This window comes from Acromyrmex echinatior, chromosome 2 (assembly GCF_024713525.1).
Source record: "Acromyrmex echinatior isolate Ae372 chromosome 2, ASM2471352v2, whole genome shotgun sequence".
NCBI lineage: Eukaryota > Metazoa > Arthropoda > Insecta > Hymenoptera > Formicidae > Acromyrmex > Acromyrmex echinatior.
The window spans coordinates 16,019,482-16,039,900 of record NC_141853.1 but is presented as its reverse complement, the minus strand read 5'-3'; the positions used below and the strand labels follow the sequence as shown (position 1 = coordinate 16,039,900).

The window sequence follows — 20,419 nt, the reverse complement described above, 5'->3', positions numbered from 1 at the left end:
GCGAATTCTCTTGTGAATTCTCAAGATTGTGCTTAACACATCAATACGTCAAATAATGCATGAATGTTTAGATATAATGCGTACTTTCATGTTTTTCTCAATAATGCATTTCATAATAAGCTTTGTGACGGTGTGTGATATTTTGTCCGTGTTTATTTTTACTGTTATATATTCTATAATTACTTTCATGACAGCATAATTAGTAGATATATACAAACACAGATCAAAGTTTACAAAGTGCATTGATGAGAATTGAAATGCATGTCAGAATGTATATACGTATTTGAAAAAAATCAGCTGAAATAGCTTTTTTCAAAAATGTAAAAAATGAATGTGGTTATAATTTCAAAATATAAATATATATTTTATTTTAAAAAATACAAAGAATAAAAGTATAGATAATTGAAGAATATGCAGTATTATAGAAATAAAAATTTATTTTCTTTTTGATTGTATTAATTTTTCTTTTTAATTTAATGGAATCTAGCGTCTTAAATAATTATTGTATGTATATACATATCCTCATGTTTACTCTATAATTAAGCGAGAATTTCTTCAGTTGTAGAGGAAGGATATCGTAACCTTGAACCGCATACTCCTGTTTTATAAAATCTGAAGTCAGTCACACTACGTACATATAGTTCCGAAGAATCACTCGACCAGGACGGACGCGTTTCGATTCAGGTGTTACAAGTTTACGTATTTTTAAGTGTTGTTGACTTTGACTGAGCATTGAACCTCTCGCAGCTATCCCGCGATTTTGGACGATTCGTTTGTTCGTCCTGACGACGCCATAAATGCAGGCGCCCAGTGTCTGTGCGGGCATTTTCGTGGGCATTGCATCATTTTTTCTCGCTTTTGTGTGCGAGAAAAGACTGGCCAGAAACTTGGCTAGTCTTCTTCTTCTTCTTCCAATAGATACAAAAGCTCATACAAAAGCGAGAAAAGACTAGTCAGAAACTTGGCCAGTCAGAAGAAAAAGACTGGCCAAGTTTACCTCGTCAACGAGGACTAGGGCCATTAATTATCAAAGAAGAAGAGTCATACTACGTATTGGAGATCGAGGACTGGGAATTGAAAATTGTAATTCATATAATTTATAATGAAACGGATTAAAATTAAAATTATTGAACTGGTTGACTTCCTATCTCTAACTCGCAGTCTCTATCCTCAGTCTCTAATGCGTAGTGTAACATGGATTTAATGCTTGTACAAGTACACTTTAGCAAATACAAATTAACAAAACATAACTGTTATCCCACAAACACAATAGAGTAATAAACTTTAAGCCTTTGGAATTGATCAATCGTAGTCGATTACTTTCACATTCAACTGTGATTGATCAATTTCTTAAAGCTTAAGGCTTACTAAGTACTCTGTTATGTTTGCGCGGACTTAATCATATTTTTTCACACAACGGTTTAACTATAATGACTGCGTTCAGCAAAGACAAATGATCAGTTAGTGCTGGAATTCTTCGCTGGATTTAAGACGTGTAAGAAACTAGTCGGATTAAAGAATTCACTGATGAATTTTTTCTGCTGATCGCACTCAATGTCATGTACGTAGTATGTATATATATATATATATATATATAATATATATATATATATATATATATATATATAGTATAATAGTTAAATTGTTAAATAGAAAATTCACTGATATATTTGTTAATTAATTATGTTTCTATATGTATGTTTATTGAGACGCATACTTTTCTGCAAGTCACTTTGATGAAAAAATTTACAAAATTAAATTAAAATTATATTAAATATTAAATCTTGTTTAATCGTGAGAACATATGAGAACACAATTAACAAAATGAATGCCTTTTAACAATCGTAGCTGGATCTTCAGTGCTTACCTAATTCCGTGTGAATTTATATATTACGTAAAAACAAAAATTATTAAATTGCTAGTCAATTTAACTCGAAGCTAATCATTTAATTGATATTACTATTTAACTGTGATAGTTTAGTAGAGTTTGCGAAGACCGAAATATTATTTCAACGCGTTATTTAAAGGATATGTAGTATAAATTCACAGAATTAAATAAGCACTTAAAATCCGACTAAGATCGTTCGAAGCACTGATTCTATTAGAATTTATTAATTACTAGTGATTGGTTTCATCATATTAATACTGCCAAATTTTTGGATTGTTTGGTATATCCTTATTAGTCTTGAAAGTATCTCAGTAAAAACTCTCTCGGAAAGAACATATTGTGAAGGAAAGGAAGTGTTCTTAAGATAATCGTACGTATTAAATTCGAATTTCAATGTCTATAATAAAAGGAGTCACATTAGAAGAAGAAATGAAGAAGAATCCTCAATTGAAACTATCCGATATACAATCACTGAGAGAATGGTGCAAGAAACAACCACACTTGCCAAAAATTGAGGACAACTTTCTCGCTTTGTTCCTTCACAATAATTACTATCAAATAGAACCAACGAAAAATACAATCGAGAATTATTATACGACCAGGACACATTTATCAGAAATTTTTTGCAATCGAGATCCGTTTGAGGAAAAGAGTCTGCGACAAACCTTCAAAACCACGTAAATAACTTTATGAATATTAATCAACGAATAATATGATTTGTTCGAGATATAAAATGGTCAATTTTTACAATTTTAATACATAATTTAAGATTCACACAGAAAATAAAATAAATCCTATAAAATGTACAGATATACTTTTGAAAATACCTAGAATATTTTTATTAATATTTTAATACGTACTTATTATACTAGCTTGATTTAAAATTAATTTGATTTAAAAAGGGCTGTTTTTCCTCTGAATGAATTAACAAAGGATGGTTATATCATGATATTTTCAACGCTCCTGGACAGCGATCCTTCCTTCTATGACTATAATAACTGCATGAAAAAAACTATGATGTTATTCGACATACAGTTGCTGAATGGTACGAATGATGGTTACGTTTTCATTTTTGATGTTGGCAAATTATCGTTCGGTCATGTTATGCGAATGAATCCATTGGACATAAAGAAACATCTGTACTATCTCCAAGAGGCAATGCCGATACGTCTAAAGGCAATTCATATTCTAAACGCAACACCCGCCATGGAATTATGCATGAACATTGCGAAGGCTTTCATGAAAAACGAATTGATAGACATAGTAAGTATCATAAATCAATTAATTAAATTCAACTGTACTTAGCAACAATATTCGTGTTTTTAAGAAACTCAATCATTACAACAAACGCGATATAAGCGCGATCAAATAATTCTAATGTTATAATTATAATAAATATATGTAATCATATTCTTTTATAGATGTAAATAAATGTAATCTTATACAAAACATGATTTTTATCATCATCGATAAACCTAGAAATTTTTGTGTCTAGTTATCCGTAACATAATTTTAAATGGAAAAATTATATTCAATGCTGTATTCTATTTTAGACAAATTTTTCTGAATTTATTTCTGAATTTTTCTAGATACATTTTCACTTATCATTAGAGAGCATTTCTGAATATATCCCAGTGGATGCGTTGCCAAATGAAATAGGCGGAAAAGCAGGTTCTACGCTTAAACTAGCTGAAATTCAATTGAAGAAATTGGAAGATAATCGCGAGTGGTTTCTGTTGGATGAATTAACCAAACGCGTTAATGAAGCGTTAAGAATAGACAAGAGCAAAACAGGAAATGATTTGTTTGGTATAGACGGTAATTTTAAAAAACTTGATATAGATTGATAAATACTTATAACTTCATCTGATTTAACTAATTGTGTAAATCTCAATTAATATTATTTTGTACTTCGCACTTTGTAGTGTTTTATATATGATAATAATTGTATCCTATTATGTTCATTTATGAAAATAAAAAATATTCTGTTTATGTTATTCTTATGTAATCTCTCATGAAGATTGTGATGCTAGCTTTTTTCAAACGAAATAAAAGTTAAAAACTAGATTACATGAACATCGTTCCGATATTAATAAAAAGACAGGTCCTCCATCTGTAATTATAGACCATCGTATTAATTTTAACCATAATTTCAAATGGGACGTTGTTAAAATTTTGGGTAACCCCCTTAATAACAGATTAATATCGGAGATGGTCCACATAAAAAGACAAAGATAAGACTTGAACAAACAGAACGAAACTGAATCGTTATCGGAATCATATCTTAACATTATGCAATTTCTCTCCTTTTTAGTCCTCCCTTCTTTCTTCTTCCTTCTTCCTTCTCATATTTACTTCCTATATTCCACTTACTTCTTTGCTCTTCAATCTCATTTTATTTACAATGTTCCTCTGACAATCAATTCTTGATCGTAGCAGTGCTTCTTTAATTTATTACAAAGATAATTTTATTAATTGAACTGTTTTACACATGTTTTTATTTGATGGTAGCTCCTTTAATTTATTACAATTACTATTTTATTAATTGGATTATTTTCATCAAGGTACATTTTTATTACATTCCATTTTACCGTTATTGCCATATTTTATTGTAATTAATAGATTTGTACTAACAGATTCATCCATCTATATATCAAGGTTAACAATAACTGAACGAGGTCTAAGAGTTCTACGTAAACCTTCACAATTGTCAAAAAAAATTTTACTTTTATAAAAAATTGTAACAATTTCATCTACATAGTTTCGTCAAGAATTACATTAAAGCATAGTTTAAGGACTCTACATTCAACCTCCATACAAGAGATGCTAATTGCAAAAAATATCACACTTTTAAGATTCCGTTTTTTCTTAAAAGTGATTAATTTATTCCGTTATAATGTTTTTCAATGTAAATATCTGCGATTTATTATACATTAAAAATGATCCGATTGGTCGAAACGTCTATAAATTATTTTTTGTTTATTATTAATTTGATTGAGTCATTTTATTTTATGAATATGATATAAATATATTTTAAAGAATGAAAGTATAATTGAAGAACATGCAGTATTATGGAAATAAAAATTTGTTTCTTTTTTTACTTTGATGGAGTCTAGGATCTTAAATAATTATTGCATGTATACATATACATGTTCATTCCTTTATGTTTACTCCTCAATTAAATATTTACGCTTCAGTACCGTAAAGGTATGGTACAGTAACTTTGAAACGCTTACACCTATTTTACAATATCTAAAGTCTAAAATCTGTGTTACACTACGCATTGGAGATTGAGGAATTGAAAACTATAATTCAAACAATTCGAACGAAACGAATTAAAATTAGAATTACCAAACTGGTCGAATTCTTATCTCTAATTCGTAATCCTCAGTTTCCAATAGTATAACATGGATTTAATGCTTGTATAGAAGTTATACTCCAGCAAATATTAACTAACAACGTAATCATTAATTATATTTCCCCATACAACAGTTTAACTATAATAGCTGCGTTCAGCAAAGACAAATGATCAGTAAGTATTCAGTTCTTCTTGATCTAAGACATGTAGGAACTAGTGGTATTAAAGATGACGAGTTTTTTCTGCTGAACGAACTCAATATCATATACACACACATACACACGCACACACATATATTGTGTAATAGTTACATTGTTAAACAGGAAATTAACTGACAGTTATGTTTGTCTACAGTTGTATTTGTTGAGAAATACTTTTCTGCAAGTCACTCTTATTAGACTTTATAATATTAATTATTATTGAATCTTGTTTAATCGTGAGAACATATGAAAACACAACCAATAAAAAGAATTTTAACAATCTTAATAATCGTAGCTGGATCTTCAGTGCTTACCTATTCCGTGTGAATTTATGTACTACGTAAAAACATAAAATTATTAAATTGCTAGTCAATTTAATAATTAAAACTCGTGATTACTGCGATAGTTTAGTAGAGTTTGCGTTTCAAGATCGAAATATCATTTCAGCGCGTTGTTTAAGTGTAAAGGATACGTAGTATATAGTATATATTCATAGAATTAAATAAGCACTTCAAATCCGGTTAAGATTGTTCGAGGCACTAATTTTATTAGAATTTATAATCAATATAAATTGTTACTAGCAATATAAATTACTACTAATGGTGATTGGTTTTACCATATTAGTACTGCGAAGTCTTTGGATTGTTCGGTATATCCTTATTAGCTTTGAAAGTATCTCAGTAAAAACTCTCTCGGAAAGAACATATTGTGAAGGAAAGGAATTGTTCTTAAGAAGATAATCGTACATATTAAATTCGAGTTTCAATGTCTATAATAAAAGGAGTCACATTAGAAGAAGAAATGAAGAAGAATCCTCAATTGAAACTATCCGATATACAATCACTGAGAGAATGCAAGAAACAACCGCACTTGCCAAAAATTGAGGACAACTTTCTCGCTTTGTTCCTTCACAGCAATTATTACAAATGGAACCAATGAAAACACAATCGAGAATTATTATAATCGACCAGGACACATTTATCAGAAATTTTTTGTAATCGGGATCCGCTTGAGGAAAGGAAGGAAGAACTGCAACAAGTCTTCAAAATCGCAATAAAATAAAAAATTTTATGAATATTAATGAATAAATAGCAGTGTAATATGATTTGTATATATAAAATGGCAAATTTATAATATTTACAATTTTAACCACATTAATATATAATTTAAGATTCATGCAGAAAATAAAATAAATCCTATAAGATACACAGATATACTTTTGAAAACACCTAGAATATTTTTATTAATATTTTAATACATACTTATTATATTAATTTGATTTAAAAAGAGCTGTTCTTCTCTGAATGAATTAACAAATTAACTAATTGTGGTATTATTATATAATCTCTATTAATATTATTTTGTACTTCGCACTTTGTAGCGTTTTATATATGCTTTTTATTATATCATGCACACTATATAGAAGATAAAAAGTATTCTGTTTATGCCATTCTTATACAATCTCTTAATACTTACAGTTCATACTTTGTAATGTTTTATACTGCTGTATTTATCCGAGTTAAAAAAAATTCTGAAAGAATGTATTCTTTATTTACATTCTATGCTCTTGATTCATTGGACTGTTTATTTTCCTTTTCGATGTTTCCCATCCAATTTCAATCAGTATGAAAGATTAAGATTAATATTGAAGTGACAATTCTATTTCGATCCAAAAGCGTAGGATTTTAAAAAGTTTCAAACAATAATAATGAACATTTCCCGAAATAAATTATGATTTAGTAAAGTAAAAAGTTTCGTTAATAATTCGAAGCGCTAACTTCGAGCATGATATAACAGACTCTCGAAAGGCAATGGCAGACCGAGTATTATACTTACCCAAGAAATCCTGTCTACCAAAAATGGTTCGGAATTCGACATTTAAATTATAGGTCCCTATATACTTTATATAATCCTATAACTTATATAATCAACGAACAGATGAATATATGAGATAGAGACACTTGAAGAAGAATAACTCAAAATGTAGCAGATATATTCGATTTTATTTTTTGATTTAAATATAAAAAATAATTGTGGTGGTTGTACGAATCATCTCCTCTACCAATTCCGTAGTTGAGCGATCAGTTTTCCCGAACAAGAAGTTGCAGGCAGGATTGAGAAAGTTACTTTTTAAAAGTAATGCGTTGTCGTTATCGTTATTTGAGGTAAAAAATAACTCATGACCATTACTTGTTATCGATTCTAAAAACGCGTTACTGTTTTTTAGAAGTAACAAATTACAACAAATATTTTTCTAATATTCAAATTTTCTTTTTCTAATTGTAATTTTTAAAAAAATTTTTCATACTTCTTGTTTAATTTAATGGTATCACGCATTAAATGTACAGCTGGATCGATTTTCTTAATCACTCTTGGAAGCTGAAAAATTAAAAAAGTTAATATTTAATATAATATTTAATATAAATTATATTTAAAAAAAATTTATATTCTATTTTATAGTAGCGACATTAAATAAAAGCAAACTTCATCTGATTTAACTAATTATATTGTTGTTTTGTAATTTCTTTAAATATTATTTTGTACTTTGTACTCGGTAATGTCTTATATAATTATTGTATTGTGCTGTTTATGACATTCTTATGCAACCTCTTTTAGTGTTTATAATTCACAATTCATATAATGTTTGTTTATATTTATATGCGTCATGCTGTATCTAGCCAAATTAAAAAAAATGTCTTCACTAACTTTAGAGTTTGTACTTTTTATATTTTCACTTAAAATTTCAATTCGTATGAAACATTAAGATTAGCATTGAAGTGACAATTTTACTTTAATCGATGATTAAATATTAAATTCACGACTCTACTTTGATTCAAGAGAGATAAAATTTTTAAAAATTTTACTAATAATAACCTAAAATATAGCGAATATATCGCAAAACTAGCACTTCTTCGGTTTTCAGTGGATCCATTTTTTTTAATTAAATTTTCAGATGGAAAATTTTTTTCGGAAAAAAATTTTCGATTCTGCTTTTAATGACCTTTTTTTTAAATACATACATCAATTTTCTTCCGATTTTTGAAAGATCTTCAAATATGATGACCTTTTAGAGAAAGGATTAAGAGAATATTTATTCATATAAGGCGTATGACTTTGCTCATGCGGTTTTTTTCCTAAATTCGAGGCTGTATTGTAAAAAACTGATTATACATTTATGATTCAAAATATTGTCCATCGCTGGCCACTACTTTTTCCCATCTTTCGGGCAGCATACGAATCCCGCGTCGAAAAAACTGGTCATCTTTTGAGGCGATCCACGAATCGATCCAATTTTTCACTTCTTCATAAGACCGGAAGTGCTGGTCAGCCAGGTCGTGTGCCATTGATCGAAACAAGTGATAGTCAGAGGGAGCAACGTCTGGAGAATACGGCGGATGGGGTAGGACTTCCCATTTCAACGTTTCCAAGTATGTCTTGACCACTTTCGCAACATGGGGTCGAGCATTGTCATGCTGCAAAATCACTTTATCGTGTCTCTCATTGTATTGCGGCCGTTTGTCTTTCAATGCTCGGCTCAAACGTATCAATTGCGTTCGATACTGATCGCCTATGATTGTTTCAGTCGGTTTTAACAGCTCATAATATACTACGCCGAGCTGGTCCCACCAAATACAGAGCATGATCTTGGAGCCGTGAATATTCGGTTTGGCCGTCGACGTGGAAGCATGGCCGGGAACTCCCCGGAAATGATTTTCTGCGCTTGGGATTATCGTAATGAACCCATTTTTCGTCCCCAGTCACAATGCGATGCAGAAAGCCCTTCCGTCTTTGCCTTTCAAGCAGCTGTTCACAAGCAAACAAACGTCGTTCAACATCTCTCGGCTTCAACTCGTATGGCACCCAATTTCCTTGCTTCTGAATCATTCCCATGGCTTTGAGACGTTTTGAAATGGCTGATTGAGTCACTCCTAATGATCGTGCCAATTCTTTTTGATTTTGACAAGAGTCTTGATCAAGTAATGCCTTCAATTCTGCATCTTCGAAAACCTTCTCTCTTCCACCGCTATGCTGGTCTTCGACATGAAAATTACCGTTCTTGAAGTGTTGAAACCACTTATGACATGTTCTTTCACTAATAGCGGCTTCACCATATAATATTTGAAAGCATTCGATGAGCCTCAGCCGCAGATTTCTTCATATTGAAGCAGAAAATTAAAACCTCCCGCAAATGACAAGAATTTGGCTCGTAAACTGACATTTTCAATCGAGAATAACTTGATGATGCAGACACAAATCGACTAATGTTTCTTTTTGGATTATGTTGACAGATTCCCAAGTTTATTGTGTGATGTCTATGATCTATTTATTTCAATCACCACTTACCGCTAAAGCCATCTATACGAAAACCGAATGAGCAAAGTCATACACCTAATATATATTTCAATAATTTTGACAGTATTTATATACAATATATCAGTTTTCGGCAATATATCAGTTTCCTATGGAACACTAGTTGAAAAAGATCCAGATTATGCAGACTCTTTAGAGCTCTTGCTATATAATAAGAGCTCAAGATACAAGTTTTTATAGTATATTACGTAATTGAAAAAATTATGTACTGATTTGGAACAATTCGTTATGTAATTCACATGATTTAATTATATGATTTCATCATGCAACAATCATGTGACGTGATTTTTTTCAATAGGGGGCTCGTTTTCTTTTAATTATTTGTTACAATCTGTTATATTATGTGACAAGTATATGCAGCAATATTTCTCACAGAGAAATTTTGCGTAAAAAGTACAAACGATTTTATCATTGACAGATCCAAATTTTATAAGGAAATACTAGAGAAAGTTGTAAATTTATGGAAGGTTCCTAGATAACGAACCGTCAAAATACATTTTCAACGATACCGTGAAATTTATGATATTTTATGGTAATCAATTGATAGCCCTATACAGAGGAAACATGTGATGGCTATGTTCTTTTATTCAACATAAAAGATGTTTCATTAGGTCACCTCAACCATTTGAATCTTATATATATATTCATAAAAAAATTTCTTTATTACTTACAAGAAGGATTGCCTGTTACATTGAAGAGCTTCCATTTTATAAATATTTCTCCGTTAGTAGATTTGATTTCGAATATGATAAGACCTTTCATGAAAAAATAGCTGATAAATATGGTAAAAAGTGAAATCATTATAATACAAGTCGATTGCGGATCAATTATCCAATATAATATTTATTAAAAACAAGAAAACATGAAAATCAAATTCCTATTTAATGTAAAAAAATACTACATTTAAAAAAATATATTATCGATATTGCGCACAGTGTAAAAGTCAAATTATAGTTATTAAATATTAAATAAAATAGTTTCAACTAAATGTTGAGATAATATAATCAAACATAATTTTGCCTTTATATTTAGCAAGTATTACTAAAGAGTATTATCGACAATTACTAAATATTTGTAAAGACGAAATTATATTTAGTTATATTAACAACTCAACATACTCAACATTTAATTGAAACTATTTCACTTAATATTTGATAGCTATAATTTAACTTTTTTTCAGTGCATGTTTACTCTTGAACTTTTTAAACTGCTGAGAGATAAATATTATGATGTAGAAGTAAATATTATGATGTAGAAGTAAATGATTAAGTATTAAAAAAGGCTAAAGTTAAAAAAGGAGCACACAATATTATTTTTTGCGATGTCATATATTTAAAATAATCATTATAAATTCAAATTTATAGACGTTTTTCGACCGATATAGTCTTCTTTAGTATACAATTTTAAGTCGAAAATTGAATAAATTAAAAATTATAATTTAAAAATTATAAGAAATTAAATGTCAGTCCAATAAAAAAATAATAAATAATATGCGATGGTCAGTTAATATAAGAACTTGAGTATATGAAACCGTATAAAGTGAAATGGTTGATTTTTGTGTAACTATTACAATATTGGTTCACTTATTAATGACAAATTCTGTTAAACGAATAATCTCTTACTTTCATAACTTTCATCCCACTCCTCTAATTTTCCCCTTCTTAATTTCTCTAGCTAATATAAATACAGAGAAGGAAGAGACAGAATACAGAAAGAGGAACACAAAAATTCTGTTAACAAGAAAGAAAAAAAAACTGGTTTCTTCCATCCTTAAAAATTATAAAGAATGGAAAATTGTTAGTGAATAATTATAACTGCTGTTACATATGAGTAAAGGTATGTTAAGTAATCATTTGTACTGTCTTTATAATCATTAAAAAAAATCTTTATAATTTTGTAATTATGTAAGTTCAAATTAGAACTTGGAAATTCTTTACGGCATGAGGATTTGCAATTAATAGCAGACCAATATTGTAATCATCACATAAGAATCATTTTACAAGAACTTTATACGGTTTCATACACTCAACTTTTTATATTAACTGACCATCGCACATAATTGGACTGAGATTTAATCTTTTATAATTTTTAAATTGTAATTTTTAACTTATTTAACTTTCGACTTAAAATTGTATAGTAGAACATACTGAAGAAGGCCGAATATCGGCCGAAACGTCTATAAATTTCAATTTGTAATGATTATTTTAAATATAACATCGCTACAAATAAACCGCAATAAATAACCGGCATATGGCTGTATGCTCGTTTTTTAACTTTTGTTTATAAATATTATGAATATGTATTTCATCTTCTTATTTAATATATGTTTTAATTAATTTATTTAAAACTGCATAACTTGAAAAAATTACATAAAATGTAATTCAATGCAAAAAATATAAAAATCATTGAAGTATTCTATATAGTGCTATTATAGATTCATAATACTCATACTACACTTTGAAGAAATATATGCAGCTCGAAATTCTTTCAAACGAAATAAGTCAAGTAGCCGATCCTATACAGAAGTTACATAATAAAAGAATTGACAGATGACGTTGCTTGGTTCCAAGAGGAAAAAATTAATCAGCATGTTAATGAATTGTGTTAAGACCAGATAAGGCAAAGACAACTAATTTATTTGGAATTAAAGGAAGTTTTAAGAAGCTAGAAATTGATTAATCAAATAATGTTTCGCAGCATCAATAGTATTTTATTTTTAGAATACAATGACAACACAAAAAATAAAAATTAATTAATTATTTCATTAATTTATCTAAAGATTATTGAACACTATTATAGACCATCAATATAGACAATAAATTATATTTAGACAATTAATAGTATCAAATATATTATAGTAGCAATAACTATATTAATTGTTATTTAGATTAGATTAAGCGTATAATAGATAGACGATAGATATACAATATTATTAATTGTATGTACAAATCACAAAATTATTTACGTCTTATTACTTTACGTTTACTTAATAATCAAATTATTTTTTATTTATGTTCATATAGGCTATGAAGCGTTTGTAGCCTATATAAACATAAATAATCTATATTTTTGATTAATAAAATGTTTTCTTCCAATTGATCTTAGATCCTGGTCCACTTAACACTACAAATGCTTTGAAACATTTGGAAATTTAGCGTTATGTCCGTATCACACTACGCATTGGAGATTGAGGATTATGAATTGAGGATTAGAATTCAATTAATTAGAAACGGATTAAAATTAAAATTACTTGATTGGTCGAATTCTAATCTTTAATTCGCAATCTCCAATGTGTAGTGTGACACGGGCATAACGCTAAATGAATCTAAGATTTTGCAATACTCTGCATGTTAGATACATACATCTAACATACATTACATCTAATTTTGATGAGCGAGCGAGCAAAAAATAAAAGATGAATAAAAAAGAACACGAGCAATTCCTTAGGTCTGTTTTCTGTGGCTGAACTAATGTGCACTTTTGGAACTTGAAATGAGGTATATGTTTGATATTTGTTGAAAGTGAGAAAGAGTACTAGTACAGGAACAGAAAACAAATCACTTATTCATTTAACTAGAAACTCTTACTAGATGTAGTAACAAAGATCCATAAATAAGTTTTTCATATGTTATACAAATAATAAACTATCTAAATGTACAAAATCCAAATAACTATATCGTTATTTTTTAATTGAATTATAATGAATGGTATTTCGTATATAAAAGCGTGATATTTATTATATTAAATGAAATAGCTTTTTTCGTAATGATCGTAATGTGAATATACAAGAAATAGGAAATAATGATCAAGCTAGACTTTAGTGCTTATAATTCGATGTAAATTTGTATATTATATACGTATCCAATTTTGCAAACTGTGGCCTGAATTTACTTTCTAATCTTTAATAATATTAGGATTGTTTCGTAACTGAAAATTAAATTTGACATACAGTTTGCAGGATTAGATACACATATAATATATAAATTTACACCAAAGTATTAAAGGTCTAGCTTGACTTTATTTTCTATTTCTTATGTATTCACATTACGATCTTAAAAGATATTTTGTTTAAAGCTGCTGAGTAGAAGTACTACAGCCATATTAAATCTTGACGTCATAAGCGAGAAATGTATCATAAGCGACACGTTGATTTTTCTTGTATGCCATTTGTAAATAAAGAAAATGTGAATGAAATGAAATAATGAGATCGTTTTAAAACACTTGCAAAAATGGACGAAAACTATCCTTATCTCCCTTGACAGTCAGTAAATAATCGTAAAAGGCACGTAAAGTGCATTTATTAGTTTTTAAATCAATGCGCATTAAATCAATGTAGCTTATTTTCACTATTTTCATTTCATGAACTTTTTTCGATTCTTTACTGACTATCAGGAGAGATAAGAAAAGTTTTCGCTTATTTTTACAAGTGTTTTAAAGCAATCTTATCATTTCATTTTATCCAAATTCTCTTTATTTACGAATGGTATATAAGAAAAATCAACATGTCATTTCTCACTTATGATATCACGATTCGAACTTATTTATAACTGAAGGATACTATTCAGGAGCTTTAATATGACTATATAATGTATAAATTTCACATCAAATTATTTAAGCATTTAAAATAGCTTGACATTCTTTATTTCTCGTATCCCGGTAAAAAATTTTTCATGTGTAAATATGTATAAATATGTATAAACATATATAAATATTCATGTGTAAATATGTGTAATCATATATGAAATATGCCCATACCTGTTCCCTCTTTCTTTTGTAAAAAAAGGTCTTTTGTAAAAGTCTCTGACTGTCGACACTACAAGACCTTTATGTCACTTACATCAAATCTGACAATCTGATAAACGATATAATTTTACTTAGTGACGCAATGTGATTTCGGTTTTTTTTTTATCTGACATTTTAATTTGGCATTTGGATAAAGAAGGACGAATTAAATTGTCGGTAATCATCAACATGGAATTTGCATTACTTATGTAATTTCAATATTTAGTAATTTTTATATTGATAAGGACCCAAATTGAAAGGTCGAAACGTTTATTTTATTCGTTTTGTTACATTCACACGAAAATAAAGAATTTTCTGTGCATCCGAACAAAACTGATGGACTTTTTTACGTTTTTCACTGATAGATTCTTTCATATTATGTTTTAGAAAAAAAATCAAGTTTGAAAAAATGTAAAAAAATTATTTATATATAAAATTATATATAAAATTATGTATAATTGTATGAGCAATTTTTTTTTACATTTTTCCAAATTTGCTTTTTTATGAAACGAACAATGCGAAAATTATCCCTTCAATTATTTTTAATGTTTTCACATTAAAAAAATTATTTAATACACATTAAATTACTATTATTATTTTTATTACACTAAAAAGTAATTTTACAAAAGAAAAAGAGATGTATGAACATGTATAGATGTATTTCGTATATGATTATACATGATTATGAATATTTATGTTTATACATATTTATACAAATTCATAAAAAAATTTTATGTTACATAATATTAAATTAATATTTAATATATTTAGATTGAAGGCCGCAAAAGATTGAATTGGAAGTTCTTTTTAACAAAACCAATTTGAGATCTGAAAATCCTAGTTGACTAGTTAGACTAATTATGGATATTTGCATCTATTTGATTAAATTCTATTCATTGATTTCTATTTTGCCGAGAAATCTGTGCTTACAAAATAAAATAAAATTTCAGCGTATATATTCCATATACACAAAAGTGTATGATTCATATTACGAGAGAAAACCTGTTTTCTAAACTATTATATAATATATATTCCATTTTGTTTTGCCCCCACTTCTTCATCAGTGTAAAACAAGTTCGGTCCCATCGATGTACGATTATGTCTATATTTCTCGATTTATTGTTTTTTTCTCTCTAATTTTTAGAATTAGAAGAAGATAAAGAATAAATTAAATCAACATTAAATCTTACATTGTCTAACCGAGTCTTAAAAATTATTATATGTGAATCCAGATCTCAATTAATATTTTCCAAGACATCGGACTAAGTTACTACGTAACATCTTATTACATAAGTAGGATATATACAAGGTAAACGAAATGAAATGTATTTCATCCACTATCATTAGTAAACTAGAAAATCAATAATAATGCATTTTAGTCTAAGTTTATATAATGTGACGACACACATTTATAATATACAATTAATATAATTTATTAGGAATTATTGCTTCTATCTGTATTTCATATAAAACAAGTTATTTAGCATGCATATACTACGATAATATAATTATACATTGCTGAGAATTTATTAAAGTTATTAATTTTATTTCCATAGGAGTTTAAATTCATAGTAAAAGATGGCTTCAATAAAATTAGTATCGTTCGAGGAAGAATTAAAGAAGAATCCGGAATTGAAAGAGTCAGATATACAAATATTGAGAGAATGGTGCAAAAAGCAGACTCATCTACCTAAAATTTCAGACAGCGAATTAACATTGTTCTTGCATAGTAATTATTATCAATTCGAGCCAACAAAAACTACTATCGATGTTTTTTTCACAGTCAGGACTCGCATACCTGAGTTCTTCTGCAATCGAGATCTTAACGTCAAAGCAGTAAAAAAAGTAACCGAGACGGCGTAAGTATATTATTAGGTGTTGGAATTAATTCGTAGCGTTTTTTAATGAAAGAATGTTATTTATTTCACATGAGCATTAAAAAATACATTAATGAAAGTACTTCCCATCACTTGTAAAACGCTACGAATTAATTCCAACACCTAATAATATTTTCTTTTTTTAATTATTCATGGTATCTCTTATGGTGTAACAAAAAAATGTAACATTTCTCACAAAGAAATTTCGTGCAAAAAGTACAAATGATCTTGTTATCGATAGAACGGTTCAAATTTTGGAAGGAACTACTAAAGAAGGGTACAGAATCATTTATGGAAGTCTCATAGATGGCGAGCCATCGAATTTTGTTTACTCTGATATAATTAAATTGTTTTTTATGGTAATCGATTTATGGCTTTATACGGAGGGCACTTGCAATGGCCATATATTAATACTCGACATGAAAAACATGTGTTTGGGACACGTCGCTCGTATGAATCCTATAACTCTAAAGAAATTCTTTTACTATCTACAAGATGGATTACCTGTTAGATTGAAAGCATTCCATGTGATGAATGTTTCTCCAGCAGTAGACATCATTTTCAATACGTCGAAACCTTTCATGAAAAAACAACTGCTGGATATGGTAAGATAATTTACCTAAATCATAAATTTATTATCATTAATTATTTAAATCATTACATACAAGTCAATTTCAGATCAATTGTTCAACATTACGTCTATTAATAAGAAAGAAATTAATGAGAAAAAGAAAAGATCAAATTCTTATTTCTTTTGATTTCTTTTTTATTGACTGTATATCGTGTGCGTATTTTATCTTTTTATATAATATATTTTAATTACTTTTTAGTTATATATGCATACCACAAACGACACTCTGGAGAATTTCGTGTCATTAGAAATTCTTCCAAACGAAGCAGGTGGTCAAGCTGGTCCTATGATGGAATTACATAATAAAGAATTGAAAAAACTGGCAGATCACGTTGCTTGGTTCCAAGATGACGAAGCTAATCATCGGGTTAATGAATCGCTACGACCGGACAAGACAAAGATAGCAACAGATTTATTTGGCATTGAAGGAAGTTTTAAGAAGCTCGAGATTGATTGAAATAATGTTTTACAACATTAATTAACTTTATTTTTAGTGCGATAGCAATAGTTTTCGAAAACAAAAATTAATTAATCATTTCAATAATCTAGCTTAAATTTAGATATTAAAATTAGTCTTATTACTCCACGTTTACTTCGTAATAAAATTTCTTTATTTTTTTTGTATTGTTCATAATATTTTTTACGGTATTGAAAATAAAAAACTTTGTAAACATCGACTAATAATAATATTGTATCAATTATTTCTTATTTAACAATGTAATTGTTACATACAATATGTATTGTATTATATTTATATTGTTGAATGAAAAATTATAATATTGATATAGTGTTGGGTAGTATCTAGATACATGTATAGATATATTTTGCGTAGCTAATCTATATCTGAGGTACATTCAAATTCGAATATTAGTATCTATTTGGATAAAAAAAACGTAGCATCTGAACTGATTTTCAGATGCATTTTTCAGATACATTTCCTCAGCATAGTCATAATTCCACTTTATGTGTGATTGTCAGTGTTGGAACGTATCTAGGTAAAAGTATCTAGATACAGTATTTACATACTTTAGCTGTATCTAAGGGCATTACCTAGATCCTTATAGACGGAGATATCCGTATCTAGTTATTTTTGGATACGGTAGCTTTTAAGTTTTAGATACATAGGTACAAGATACTTATACATTTTATTTTATGTTATATTAGAAATTTAATTTTTGATTACTATATCTATTATAAATCATCTTTACTATACTATATTATAAATCATTAAAAAAAATGGTATTGTCCTTTCAAGGCGAAAATATGTCGTCGGAAGTATAAAAGATGGAAAAAAATTTTTTAAACAAAGGTTGTACGGTTTCAGGAGTACTTTAATGTGAAGAAAAAAATTTTTTAAATTAATTTTGTTTAACAATTGTTAACAAAAAAATTTTTTTTTAATTTTTTTCTTCACAACATTTTTATTTGCTAGCGATATTATTGATTATTTGTTACATTGACAAATGAGAAATAATTAATTTGCAATAGTAACTAATTTGCAATAGTAACTAATCGATCATTTTCTTAACAAATATCACATTTGTTTTCCCTTGATTTGTTCTTATAACAAAATCATTTCTCTCAGTGTACTTGTTCATGAGAAGTGATCTCATAGGTCAGGAAATCCTATATATGAACGTAGCTTGTTTTCGATTTAAATTTTCATTATCGAGACATTCTTTTATGTTATTAAAATAAACAAATAAAATGTAGCATTTTACGCTGCTTATATCTTTTCCTTTTCTTGTTTTCTCTATTTTTTCTTACTTTCCCATTTTTCTTTTTTTCCTTTTTTTTAAGTACCTAAAAAGTACCTAAATTTTTCGGATTTTTTCTTATATCTGTATCTATACTTAGGTAATTAAAAAAAATGTATCTGTATCTATACCTATATCTTTCAAACGGTATCTGTTCCAACACTAGTGATTGTCGATTGATTCCATTCCGCAGAAAAAAAGCAGCTTTGCTATTTGCAAAATTCTATGACATGATTGGTCTTTCCCTTAGTTTCTCACAGGATCTAAATGCAAATCAGTCATATTAAAAAATTTTACAGTTACACAGCTGTTTTTTCTGCTGAACGCAGCCAGTGATCTTAGATTGTGGAATTTCTAATGCATGTATAATTAAGCTGGAAACACAATGTTCGAAACATTTTTAATATGTAAAATTATGATGAATAATATCGTCTTATTATCATAGCTTAAATCGTTTTATGATAATAAGTTTTTTCATTTATCTATATAAATATAACAAAAATGAATAGATGAATAATTCATTTTATATATTAGGTGTTGGAATTAATTCGTAGCGTTTTTTTAATGAAAGAATGTTATTTATTTCACATGAGCATTAAAAAATACATTAATGAAAGTACTTCCCATCACTTCCCATCTCTTGTAAAACGCTACGAATTAATTCCAACACCTAATATATATATATATATATATATAACTAATAGATTGTTGTACACATTACCATTATTACAATAAAATGAATTTAAGAGTATCTTAAATGTGTCTGAAGATACTTTCGAAGTATCTGATACGAAATATCTGTACTTATATACATTTTAATATGTGCATATATACATATTAATATCTCTATATATTATCTGTATTTAGATCAATTTCCGTACATATAACTGTATCTGTATCTAGATAAATTTTAAAAGTATCTTACCCATCACTCATATAATGTTATTGCAATTAGTTGATATTTACCAATAAAACATTATGAATCAATTGTCCTGTTCGATATTTATTTATAAATTTCCTAATTCAAACGTTTAAAAGTGCAAAAATGTCATCTTCCTGACAGAAATCTAATACTGTTAATTTAATGCAGTTGTAATTGCTTTTAGTTAGATATATGGCACATTTCAAGGAATGCTGTGTACATCAAATGCGTTCAGTTTCATACATAATGCACAAACTTTTTATCCTTACTGTTTATCGAATATCAAAGATGAAGGATAAGCTACTTTTCATTTACATTAAACTAGGATAATTCTCATTTGTGACATCATGACTCAGTTGAATACATGTTCCTTTTCATTATTCTAATCAGTAAGATTTGATCGAGTTTCTACCTACAATCTAAACAAGCCTGTCATCAAAGTAAGCAAGTAATGAAATTATTATCTAAGTAAAATATTCACATACTTTAGATTCAATATCACTTGTGTGAAAAAAATGGAAAGCAACTATAAAATGACACTCTATGCGCATCATGCGTGAATGAAATGCACTCATTATATCCTTGTTTTATGTTTAATGGAGAATAAAGATAGAAACAACGCATAAGATACCT

General features: G+C 28.1%; 2 protein-coding genes and 1 long non-coding RNA gene across 5 annotated transcripts; 2 read left to right on the top strand and 1 right to left on the bottom strand.

The window, feature by feature from the left end:
* The first annotated feature begins 542 nt into the window (after nt 1–542).
* On the top strand, nt 543–3,885 carry LOC105144284 (retinol-binding protein pinta). Of its 3 annotated transcripts, XM_087403595.1 has the most exons (5): nt 543–684; nt 1,445–1,561; nt 2,298–2,565; nt 2,791–3,151; nt 3,478–3,885. In XM_087403595.1, exons 3-5 carry the CDS (start codon nt 2,318–2,320, stop codon nt 3,733–3,735), a joined length of 867 nt encoding a protein of 288 aa, XP_087259721.1. In that variant the 5' UTR covers nt 543–684; nt 1,445–1,561; nt 2,298–2,317; the 3' UTR covers nt 3,736–3,885. The 3 variants fall into 3 exon arrangements, with proteins under 3 accessions (XP_087259721.1, XP_087259720.1, XP_087259719.1); XM_087403594.1 differs by lacking the exon at nt 1,445–1,561; XM_087403593.1 differs by lacking the exon at nt 1,445–1,561 and having other exon boundaries at nt 2,123–2,565.
* A 7,612-nt stretch (nt 3,886–11,497) lies between these two features.
* Nucleotides 11,498–17,794, top strand: LOC105151600 (alpha-tocopherol transfer protein-like). Its single transcript, XM_011065406.2, has 5 exons — nt 11,498–11,653; nt 15,744–15,908; nt 16,156–16,458; nt 16,718–17,081; nt 17,307–17,794. Exons 3-5 carry the CDS (start codon nt 16,178–16,180, stop codon nt 17,562–17,564), a joined length of 903 nt encoding a protein of 300 aa, XP_011063708.1. The 5' UTR covers nt 11,498–11,653; nt 15,744–15,908; nt 16,156–16,177; the 3' UTR covers nt 17,565–17,794.
* LOC147910546 (uncharacterized) lies at nt 17,713–20,363 on the bottom strand. The gene is made up of 2 exons (XR_015544287.1): nt 20,272–20,363; nt 17,713–20,205 (listed from the first exon to the last, which is right to left on the bottom strand). It is a non-coding gene; the product is annotated as an uncharacterized LOC147910546 (long non-coding RNA).
* Nucleotides 20,364–20,419: the final 56 nt, after the last annotated feature.

Coding starts and splice junctions, on each gene's coding strand:
- LOC105144284 (XM_087403593.1), top strand. CDS start 2,282: ATGTCTATAATAAAAGGAGTCACATTAGAAGAAGAAATGAAGAAGAAT. Junction 2,566..2,790: donor CGACAAACCTTCAAAACCAC/GTAAATAACTTT, acceptor TGATTTAAAAAG/GGCTGTTTTTCCTCTGAATG. Junction 3,152..3,477: donor AAAACGAATTGATAGACATA/GTAAGTATCATA, acceptor GAATTTTTCTAG/ATACATTTTCACTTATCATT.
- LOC105151600 (XM_011065406.2), top strand. CDS start 16,178: ATGGCTTCAATAAAATTAGTATCGTTCGAGGAAGAATTAAAGAAGAAT. Junction 16,459..16,717: donor AAAAAAGTAACCGAGACGGC/GTAAGTATATTA, acceptor TGTTATCGATAG/AACGGTTCAAATTTTGGAAG. Junction 17,082..17,306: donor AAAAACAACTGCTGGATATG/GTAAGATAATTT, acceptor ATTACTTTTTAG/TTATATATGCATACCACAAA.